The sequence below is a fragment of the Otolemur garnettii genome, unplaced genomic scaffold (genome assembly GCF_000181295.1).
Source record: "Otolemur garnettii isolate 467f Iridium unplaced genomic scaffold, OtoGar3 scaffold00102, whole genome shotgun sequence".
NCBI classification, from domain to species: domain Eukaryota; kingdom Metazoa; phylum Chordata; class Mammalia; order Primates; family Galagidae; genus Otolemur; species Otolemur garnettii.
The window spans coordinates 1428710-1439957 of NW_003852497.1; the positions used below are offsets into that span (position 1 = coordinate 1428710).

An 11248-nucleotide genomic window follows, 5' to 3' on the forward strand; every position below is an offset into this window, starting at 1 on the left:
GAGATGCCAACACCTTGGGAAAACTTAGAAACGTACTTCATTTAGGAAAAAATACCAACCATTTCCATGCCTGGAAAGCTGTGTGGAAGGTGCAGGTTGATCAGGGAGACAGTGGGTGGAAGAACACGCCGGTGTGCAGTGTGTAGCCTTGTTAAGCCTGGTCCTTAACCTGCCCTAGAAATGGAACTCACTGGCTCAGGGGCTCAGCCCTCTTACTGCTATGGGATGAAGGCCTCATTCTTGTTCCAGCCTTCAGAGGATGATGGGCTTAGGAGCTCCTGGAGGCCTCAGAGCTCTCCCTCCTCCAGTTCCTGCTGCTGGACCATTTGAGCTGCACAATTAGCACCGTATGAGATCCTCTCCTCTTCCCCACTGTCTGCACAGAAGGACTTATTTTAGCACTTTCTCAGGTCAACAGAAATGCAGTTACGCTATCTTGTTCCCTGTCTCACGGGCGTGTCTTGTCTCCTGCAACTCAGGTGGGCAGGAATTCTGTCTGACTTTTCTTTCGCTTCTTGTGGTGCATTCAGCAATGTGCTGGGCACAACAGGAATTCCGGGAGTTCTGTTTGCTTTGATAATTGGCCACCTGGAACTAAAATCCCAAAATACTTGGGACCCTATTCCCAAGCTGCCATTTCTCTATTTTGGTCACTAGATACATCCTTTGTTAAAATGTACAAGTGGAAAGAAGTACATATCATTAAAGAAGTCACCCTGCCCTCTTTGTAAAAGTTGAAACTGTCCTGGCACAGTGGCTCGGGCTCGTAATCTCAGCACTTTGGGAGGCTGAGGCAGGAGGATCAATTGAGGCCAGAAGTTTGAACCAGCCTGGGCAACATAGCAAGACCCTGTCTCTACTGAAAAAAAAAAAGTTAGAACAAGCAGTTGGTCTCTATCAGTTTGCTACCCTTCACCCTGCCCCAGGCCCTTTGCTCCTGCCCCTGCACTCCAGGGGTTGCTTTGCTTCTGTTTCCACCCCAAGCCTTGCCTCTTCAGTCCCTCCCCTGCCTCTCCCTCTGCTGGGGGCCTTTCCTGGACTTGGACTCAATGGCTGACAGCTGGTTTGGAGGACTGGCAGGGGAAATGTGGGCATGCTGAGTGTTACAATAGGGTGGGCTTTGTCCAGGAGCCATGGTGCGTCTCCACTGACCTCGGAACTGAGTGTCTGGGGATGACCCGGGGAGGCCGTTTCCTTCCCTCTCTGGACTGCAGGTTTTTAATGTCTTCTTTGTTGGTCTGGGCCCCTGGAGACTGAACTGAAGGGGAGAGACTTTAGGCTGCTCTCTCCCTCCCGGACAAAATGGGGCATGCTTTTCCTGTTTAAACAGGGCTCAGTTGTGAAGTGCCCTGACTTCGCACACACCAAGGCCCGGCAACGGCTGCAATAAATCAATAGGAAAATAGAAGCTGCCAGTTAGACTAAACAAGTGCATTTGCAAAGACGGCTAGCCCTCATTAATCACTCTGACAGTCCTAAAAACACATTTCCCCTTTAATGACTGTATTTGGATAATCAGTGCTTTTTCCTCCTCAGTCAGAGTTTGAGTAACAGACAGCTGGTGTTATTACAGCCATTGGGGAGGGTGTGCTGGGATTAGGGTCGCGGGGAGAGCCATCCACTGGAGGTCTCCGGAAAAAAAATAACTGAAAACTGGGGTTGGCTGCAAAGCTGTTGTTATGCAATAATGAGGGGAGCTTTTTACTGCCATTGAGCTCTGGGGCAGCCATGTGCAAGCCCCCCTCAAACCTCGACACCCACCTGCATTATGTGAATATGAAAGGCTCACGTTGGGTTTTATGAGCTTTGGCAGATTTAACTGGGCTGGGGGAGGCAGGAGTTTTTCTGGCAGGGAGGTAAGAAGATGGGTTGAAGTGATTTGGCTTTGTTTCCTTTAGGTGACTTTGGCTTTCAGGAGAAAGTTTGAAACCCGGCACATTCCTCTTTATAAATGATGTAACACATTAATGCACAGCACATTATGAAAATGGTAATTCAAACCCATAGTGCTCCAAATTAAACCATACATTATCGGATGCACTCAACCATCTATTTTGCAAAAAGACAGGATGAATGAAATCAAATCAAACAGAAAACCCGAGTGCAGCTCCCCTACAGAATGATTAATAAAGTGCAGAGCCCATAGGATTATCATAAGACGAATTCCACCCTGACCCAGACATACATCAGGAGAGAGCTAGTTCACGGATTGAGAGACACCGTTACCATGTGCTAGGTAGGGAGAGGCAATTATGGCTACAGGAGGGAGGGGAAGGCCCCCACCCCTCCCACTTGGACTATGATTTCTTGGGGAGACGGGTTTGCGGGTGGATAGTTGGGAACTTAAAAACTTACCACCACACGATCTTATTTGAGTCTAACCTGTATGTGAGGGTGAACCTTTCCCCTCTCCCCTTCTTCTTCCTTCCTTCCTCTCTTTGCTGCCACAAGGCCACAAAAATAACCAGGCAAGAAGTGTGAAAATAGGACCCCGAGCCAGGAACATCCAGTGTCTCAGGTTCCAGCTCTGTGGCTTCCACCCTTCCTGGCGCTTTGGGCACACAAGCCCCACTTCTGGCGCCTGGGAGAGATTAGGAGGAAGTTGGATGAGAGCTAGGAGGAGAAGGAGGTGGAGAAAGAGAAGGTGGAGGTGATCCCCAGAGAAACAGCTGCTCTATAAATTAATTATGCAAATAAGCAGTTGGTGGGTGGAGCACCATCTCTATTAAAATGGCAACTTTAATGAGAGTAAGCTATTAAAAGTAACGAACTCCCTCCCAGCTAGTTAAAATAGCCACATTTCTCAGGAAATGTTGTCAACTTACTGTCAGGAGAGCCATCATTTCAGGGAAAGAGCTGGACACTCCAGACTCCATTACCTGACCTTTGGGATCACTGTAGTTGAGGGCACCACCATGGTAGTTGGGGGCAGCCTATTCCAACCAAGCCTATCAGCTGACCCCCTGAGGCTCCTCCAAAGGCTGCCAAAACATTTTACAGAGGAAACTCAGTAGTCTAAGCAGTTTGCTAACCTGTATTCTTACATCAAAGGTGAGAGCCAAACACTCCATTGGAAAAGTTTCTTTTGGTATAGAGAGAATTTGACAGTTGTGGGAGATACTGAGTCTCTTCCTTCCTTTCTTCCTGACAAGGGGAGCCCTTAGGCAGGGGCATCTGAAGACCCAAGACTAAAAGTGTGAAAGAGAAAAGTTCAGGTTGGGCTGCAGAGGAAGCAATTTCCACCAGCTTTAAAAGACTTTGAAAAGGGGCGGTGCCCGTAGCTCAGTGGTTAGGGCGCCAGCCACATGCACAGAGGCTGGCAGGTTTGAACCTGGTCCTGGGCACCTGAACAACAATGACAACTGCAACAAAAAATAGCCGGGCATTGTGGTGGGCGCCTGTAGTTCCATCTACTAGGGAGGCTGGGGCAAGAGAATCACTGAAGCCCAAGGGTTTGAGGTTGCTGTGAGCTGTGACGCCATGGCACTCTACTGAGGGCAACAAAGTGAGACTCTGTTTCAAAAAAAAAAAAAAAAACAAAAAGAAGACATTGAAAAGGAAAGCCTTAAGAAGGGACTTAAGAGGAAAAGAATGCTAATAAACAGCAAACGACAGAAAAAATAAAGCAATGATGGTTAATTACATCTCAGGCCTTTTAAGATTCGGACCTATTTGAATCCTGAGAAATCCGATAATGCTGGTTGCCGAGGAAGACCCGGAATTCTTCAGGGCGACTTTCCCAGCCCTTCCTGCCTAGACCCTACTGGGGTCCTTCCTGTGCCTGGTGACACCAGTAGCTCAGGCTCCCTGCCTTGGGACACATACAGGGTCTTAACCATGACCTTGCAAAAGGAACCCTGTGTTCTCTTGACCAAAGAAGGGATTTTGGCTAGATCCAAAGATTTGGGCAAAGAAACATGTACAAACACGTTTTATGCTGAGGTCCCCTGGAATATAGAGGGGAGCGCTCAGCCAGCAGCTAGTCTGCGCGGCCTTCCCTGGAGCTGCAGCTGAAACTTTTCTATGCTCCAGTTGCTGAGTTTCTGGACAACTAAAACCGGGAAGGCAGAGGCGGCCCCCATGACTTCCAGGACTTCCATACACTTGACCTTGGGCTGTAGGCAGTTCAGAAGCACACAGCATTTGGGCACCAACTCCCTGCTAAGTCATGCGCCTCACAGAAGAAGCAAAGCAGAGCGGAACGCAGACCTCACAGCCACGCGGAGCCCACGGAAAGGGACGCGGCCCCGAAGGCGCAGAGCCTCCTGGCCTGATCCTGGCCTGGTTCAAGGAGAGCCAGAGCCCGGCGCCAAGAGTCTCTCACCGCTGGAGGGTGTGGGCAGCAGCCAGCACTGGGCAGGACCAGGCTGCGGGGCGCCCGCCGGCGTCTTCTCTTCTGGCCTGGGAAGCTCCCTTGGGTCTGTCCAAGTGGACAGATGGACACTCTGGCCAACACCCCAGTCAACCGCACCCACATCCTTGCTTGCCCAAGGGTGCAGAGGTCTGTGCCGGTCATTGGAACTCAGGAAGACAGACAAGCCAGGCCTAGGAGCCAGGCTCCACTGGACGGAGTAGTCGCGAGTAACAGCCATACCTTCTCAGCAAAACCCCGAACTTCTGTTCCAAAAAAGTTCTGCGGGTGCAGATGGTGCAGGTCGACACCCCAAAGCTGGCTGAAGTGAGCCTTCATGCCTCGAGCAGCGACCTTCTCGGCAGGTGTATTTACTCTTTGGCCAGGAAAGAGAGGATTCCCCTCACCCCCTACCCACCATAAAAAAAACCATCAAGTAGAAACCATGGGCATTTAAAGGATGGGACACGCAAAGGTGCCGTCGGAGCTGAAGCCAGATGCGGCTTCTCTCCGTCGCTCGTCTTTCTGCCACCAGGTGGCGCCAAAGGCACGTCTTCTTGGCCCTTCTGCCCTCCGGGCTCCGGGACCGTGGGGCAGTGAGTCTCTGCTGGAGCCCTGGGTGCTGCTTCCCATCTCAGCTCTCCGCGCACCTCGAATGTAGGCTCAGAGGAAAACCTACTTTCACACACGCCCTCCACCCTGGCCCCAGGAAATGTCAAGGCCTTTGAAGTGAGGCTGAAGGCTAAATAACCAAGTAGAAAAAAAAGTGGTTTATGTTATTTGTAACGCGTTGGCAGAACTTTTTGTTTCCTCCCCCCTTTCTTGAGGAAAGGCATTAAAATTGTCCTTGAACGGAAATCACAGAAGGAAACCATAAGGTATTTTAAACAAGAGTAAAGGAAGGGCATCTACTCAGGTGTTTGTAAGTGGGCGGTGGGTGATGCGAGAGAGACACACCACGGTGTGAATATAGCCAAGTATTCCATTTATTAACAAAATAAGTCTTACCAAGGGAGATCTCTATTTATCCAGAACGGCCCCGCAGTCCCCACGCTGCTGCATAACACCGGGGGAGGGCGCTGTGGGGAGAAGACCCAGGGGCCGAGTCTTCCAGCCCAGTCGCTGGGGAGCCTAGGAGGCCCAGGGCCGACTTTGGCGGCTCTGCTGGGTCAGGCGGGGAGGGTGGGGGGCCGCTGTGATCCCTGCGCTCCGACTCCTCAGCCTTCCCCCAGCCGCACTAACAAGGTTGTGACGTCAGCTGACGTGGCTTTGGGGTCTGCTTTGGGGGGGATCTAGCTAGAATCACTGACCCTGTCCGCCCCTCCGCCAGGGGAGGGTCATTGCCCCAATTAGGGAGAGAAAAACAATAAAGCACTTCGCAAAATACAAGGAGCAAAGTTTCAGGCCAGCAGGGCCTTCTACGACTTTTACTTGAGTAGGGTGAGCCCCACGGTCGCCCACCAGCGGGAAGGACGGACGGAAAGGCTCTGGCGGAGGCCATCTGGGCCCCTCTACAGGGAGAGCCTGTTGGGGTCCAGGCTCTCTGTGCTCAGAGCAAGGTAGGAGAGCAAGGCTCTAATTTTTTTCTTGGGGGGGGGGGAGCATGTCCCTGACCCAGGAACCTAAGAGGAGAGAGTCGGTAGGGAGGAGTCCGCAGAGCAGAGTTCCCCGTCAGTAGCTCAGGACCTCCTGCCACCTTAGCAGCCCCCTCCACACCCCAAATATGCTACACACAAAAATAAAACCTGTTACTTGTACAAAGGATAAAACAGAACCTCGAATGGAAAGAAACAAGAAGGAATGAGAGGAAAGAGAGAAGGGAGAACTGTAGTTTGAACAGTTAAGACTCATGCAAGAAACTCCCCAGGGAGCAGAAATTAGAATACAGAAGAGGCCAAGTGCCCTTCTCTCCTCCTCTCCCTAAAACCAAACCAGTGGGGAAAAAAAAAGAAAGAGAGAAAGAATACACATTTAAAACTTACGCCTAAGAAAAGGAAAAAGAAAAAGAAAGGAAGAGGGGCGGGGATCATGTAGTTATTTGTGTGATTAATATTATTATTTGGGAAAACACAGACTTTTTGCATACCATTGCCTCATGAGGGCCGTTAATGCACTTATATTCCCAGCTTGTAAGCTAACATTACAGTAAATAAATACAGTCCGGTGGGGAGGGTCTGGGCGGGGAATCCCGGCGGGGACAAGCAGTAGTGGAGGTTGCAGCGGCGACAGCGGTAGGGGAAGTGGGGACAGGGCGGAGGAGGACTGTAGTTACTGGTATCCGAGCGCCGAGGCTGAGGCGAGTCTCTGTCCGTACAGCGCGTACGGCGAGTAGTAGGGTCCGGCTGTGGGCAGCGACGGCACAGCCAGGCCCCCAGCTGTGGATAAGTGGCTCTTGCCATAGGGGTGGTACCGGCTTAGCCCCAAAGTGTGTGGACTCCGCAATGACAGCGACCCGGGGCTGCCGGGGGCGGCGGGCGGGGGGAGGTGTAGGTGGCAGGAGGCTGCGGCCGCCGCAGCTGCAGCAGCGCTGCCCAGGCCCGAGGCCCCAGGGTAGGCGGCCAGAAGTTTCTCTGCGCCCGGCAGGGCCGTGTGAGTCCGCAGGTGGCTAAGCAGCTCCTCCGAGGTGGCGAAGCGCTTGTCGCACGGCCCGCTGGCCGCCACCCAGTTGCAGCTGTGCGGTAGGGGCTCGTTCTGAAGCATGAAGCCGTAGGTGTAGAGCGGGTGGCCAGGCAGCGCAGCCTGGGCGGCGCTGGACGAGAGGGCGGCGGGCTGTAGCGGGTGCCCGGGGTACACCAGCGGGTAGCCCCCCGTCTTCAGGCTAGGCCCGGCCGGGTCGTGCGCGCTGCAAGTGGAGCAGCTGGAGCCACCGAGGTGCGAGGCGCTGTGGTAACCTCCCAGGCAGTATGGGTCGCGGCACAATCCCTGCAGGAAGGAGGGCGGGGAGGCCCCCGTGAGCGGGCTGGAGCTGGGGGGCTTGCCCGGCGGCAGGCCCAGTCCTCCGGACAGCTGGCCTCCCACAAGGCCAGACTTGCTAGGATCCAGGCCAGGCACGAATTGAGACGGGTAGCCAGCGTAGGCGCCCACGATAGAGCCATGGTAGCCGATGCTGGAGGGCGGCAAAGGGAACACCGAGTGACCCGGCTTGTAGGGTGACACAGGCGCCACGTGGCCAGCCCCCACCAGAGCCGAGGGCGGCTCCGACTTGCGACCGGAGGCCCCAGCCTCTGTGCCACCGTGGGCGCCCGGCTCGCCGCCGCCGCTGCGGCTCACGGCCGCGGGCTCCGGGCTGGGCTTGGGCTCCTGGTCTTTCTTGTCCAGCTCCCCGCCGCCACCCCCGCCGCCGTTCTTGCAGTCAGAGTGGTGCGGGGAGCCGCCGCGGGAGCCGCCAGGCGAGGACGAGGACGACGACCCGGACGCTGGCGCTCCATGCGGGGGAAAGGGCGGGCAGGCAGCGCTGGGGACCCTGAAGCCCGCCTTGTCTCCTGGGGACGAGGAGGACGATGAGGAGGTGGACGACACAGAAGACGAGCCGCTGTCTTTGCGGGAGTCGCCGCCACCCGAGCCCTTGGAGTAGGGCTTGAAGCTGGACTTGTCTTCGGCAGGGGAGTCCCCCAGCTGCTTGAGGGCTGCTGACGCCGAGGTGGCGCCCGGGGCAGAGCGGCCAGGGTCCTTCTCCGCTCCCAGCCCGTTGGCCGCGGCCGCCACAGAGTTGAGCTTGGAGGAGGGCGGCGGGTCCGGCTTGCCGATCTGCGAGCAGGTCTGGGCCAGCAGAGCCAAAGGACTCTTCTTGGCGTCCAGCTGTGGAAGACAGCGGCAAAGGGGAAGGAAAAAGAGGTGAGGCTTAGAGACCCACGAAGCGAGCGGGGGCGCCGGGGGAGTTGTGTGACTCTGGACGCGCTCGGCTGGGGCGCGGCGGGGCGGGAAGGGCCTTGGGGAGAGGGTCTAGGAGCCGAGCCGGGCGGGCCGGGCCGGGCGGGGCCGCGGGGCGGGACTGCTCCCGCACTGCGCGTGGGTCCGCGAGGGCGCCACCGGCTCCGGGAATCGGGTTCACCCAAGACCCCGCGGGAGGAGGCGACTTGTCTGGAGTCAAGGCTGTGACTCCCCTTCTCTCTACGCTCCCCCTCCTCTAGGCCCGGGCAGAAACTTATTCCTTCAGTTTGGGGGAACTTCGCTCGGGACGGGTTTCAGGAGGTGGCGCCGCCGGGTAGGAGAGGGGAAGACAGGATTCCAGGCGCTCTCGTAGTAGCCCCTCCCTCCTGGGGAGGGCACCGGGAAGGGGCAGGAAGAAAGACCCGGGATGGCGAGTGCAGGGGTAGAGCGCCCTAACCGGATGGGACGGAGGCGGAGTGAGACTCGGCGGCCAGGGCTTCAAAGGGAACAAACCAGAGTGGGGGGCGGGGAAGGCCCAGGGCGACCACCTCTGAGCTTCAAACTGGGTGCCAGAGGAAAAGGAAGGGAGCCAGTGGGGACCGCAAGAGCCAATCCCATCCGAGCAAACGCAGAGCTCTGAAGGCCAAGTGTAAGGGAGAACCTTCCCTGGGGCAGCGTGGGGAGAACCCGCAGGGCTCTGCTCCCTCTATTTTCCGTCTCTCCTCACTCTGCAGCCAGCGTGGCCAGACTTGGGCGTCGCACCGTGTCTCGGGACGCAGGCAGCAAGGTCCTGGGCCCGGCGGTGGTGGGCGGAATGGGGCCGGCGCTGGGCTGGCAGCGACCGGGAGACTGACCTCAATGGGGCTGACAGGAGTGGAGGACAGCGGCTGCAGGTACTCCGGGTGCAGGAGGTGACCGGTGTGAGCGCTCAGCATCTTCAGGACCCTGATAGGGAGTCGGTTCGCCTGGCGCAGGGGGTCCGCCGGGGGCAAGAGGGACACCGCCGCCGGCACCGCCGGCCTCTTCCCGCCGCCGCCGCTGCCGCTGCCGCTGCTTTCGGGTGTCCTTGGGTTAGATCCAGCGGGCGAATCGCTCATTTGGAGGAGGCAGCGCCGCTGGGGGGGCGGGGAGGGAGGGGGAGCACCGGGGAGGCGAGCTCCCGGGGCGGGTGGGCTCTCTCAGCAGCGCCGATCGCGGTGCAGAGTCGCTGCGCCTCCTCCCCTCCTCCACCGCCGCCGCCGCCGCCGCCACCGCCACAGCCGCCAGCCCGACTAGCAACACAAAAACCTTCGCCTTCCGCGAGCCGCACGTCAAATAGCCGCGATCGGCAGCCACACTTCAAAGGGATCGCCGCGCCCGCCCAATCGCAGCTCTCGCCCGGACCCCGGGGCGGGGACAGCGGCAGGCGGAGCTGGCGCGGCCGGTGGGCGGGGAGAGCCTTAAAGGGGCAGCAGCAGTGCGCGTGCCGCCGCCGCCCGGGCCTCCGCGGCTCGCTGTCCTCCTCCCCTCCCCCCGACTGCGCCGGCCTCGCCACGGGCCCCACCAGGGACAGGAATTCTCCGGGACCCTGGGCTCTCTGCCCGATCCTCCGCTTAGTTTCCACTCGCTCGCTCTCTTCTCTGCCTTCCCACCACTGGGGGGTGGTGCTGGCAGGGGCTGTCACTCTGCTGGCCGAGTGTTTTTGGGGTGGGGTCGAGGGTGGGAGGGACCGCACGGCTCCGGCTCGGGTAGGAAGCCGTCCGAGCCTCTCCCCGAGGCCGCCGGGGAACGGGCCGCGCCTCGGGAGCCCCGGTCCTTCTGCGCAGCTCCGGCTCCGCTTGGCCCCGTTCTCCTTCCCCTAATTGGCCTTTCCCGGGTGCGTGCACTTGGAAGCATCTGCGCCTCCGAGGCATCCACTCTAAGCAGCTCCAACTACTCTCAGCCTGGCCCCTCCGAAGGCTTACAGTTTGCCTCCCTTCCGGAGTGAGGGTCCGACTAAGCGCGGCCGCGCGCGCCGCCCTGACCGCCCGGCGCGCGGTGCCCGCGCATTGATTTGTAGGTTCTGTGTTGGGGTGTTTCAGGTTTCTTTTCGTGTCCCGTTTAAAGGCGTAAAGTTTTTTCACTCTCCAGTGTCTAGCTGCTATTTTGGGGGGGGGGGACCCGGGTTCACGGGTTCACGAGAGAGGCCAGTGTCCCAGAGGAGGGGCGATCTGTGAGTGTTGCGTGTTGTCACGAACTCCAGAGATAAGCCCTTCCGTCATTCTCCTGATGGGAGGCGAGGGTCGGGGAAAGGAAAATGGACCAGCTTTCCTCGGGGAAATTTCAGGACAAAAACTGTTAATTAAAAATAACCTTTCCTGAAGGTGTCCCCTTTTGGATAACGTGTGCAGGACCAGCTTCGCCCTTGGCACAGATTTTACCTCGTCATAGCCCTGATATCAAAGTTCCTGGCCGGCGGCTCTGAGGCAGGCACCACCGCTGGCCCTTTGGGCATAGTGGTCGGGGTGCACCACCTCCCCTTGCTCCTGGCTGCCAGATGAGGCGCCCTGGTGTCACTGTCTCACTCCGAGACTACTTTTCCAGTCCCAAGCCATTGCTCAGATCGTCAGGCCTGTCACTCGGGGCCTCTTGCTCGGGGACTGCCAGTTCCCTGCTCTGCCACACTGACTGATGTCCTCAGGGGATGTGAGAACCCAAGATGGGATAGGTGATTTCAAAGGGGTTTTTCCAGCACAAGAAAATAACGGTTTAGGACCAGCGATCTGGACCCTTTATCATGCTCAGTGAGAAGACAGCAGGCACAGCTCCCAGGCCACATCGTGGATCGTGCGCTAAGCTGGCTTCATGCTGGTTTGGGGTAGCATGGATAGAACTCTTTGAAAATTACACGGGCTGTAATTAAACTCCTGCCCTGTTGTAATTTTGGTAAAATCAAGTTAAACCTAAAGACAGAGGATGTTCTGACTGCGAAGTGTTTCCCATATTGCAGCAAGAGGGGTACAAGAATGGAAGGGGAGGGCTGATCCCATTTATTTGACTGTGATGGGC

The 11248-nt window shown here is 57.2% G+C and overlaps 1 protein-coding gene across 1 annotated transcript; it reads right to left on the minus strand.

Moving 5' to 3' along the window:
* Positions 1–5315: 5315 nt before the first annotated feature.
* Positions 5316–9540, minus strand: ZNF703 (zinc finger protein 703). The gene is made up of 2 exons (XM_003796301.2): positions 9076–9540; positions 5316–8149 (listed from the first exon to the last, which is right to left on the minus strand). Exons 1-2 carry the CDS (start codon positions 9316–9318, stop codon positions 6620–6622), a joined length of 1773 nt encoding a protein of 590 aa, XP_003796349.1. The 5' UTR covers positions 9319–9540; the 3' UTR covers positions 5316–6619.
* Between the last annotated feature and the right edge of the window lie 1708 nt (positions 9541–11248).

Coding starts and splice junctions, on each gene's coding strand:
- ZNF703 (XM_003796301.2), bottom strand. CDS start 9,318: ATGAGCGATTCGCCCGCTGGATCTAACCCAAGGACACCCGAAAGCAGC. Junction 8,150..9,075: donor CTCCTGTCAGCCCCATTGAG/GTCAGTCTCCCG, acceptor TGTCTTCCACAG/CTGGACGCCAAGAAGAGTCC.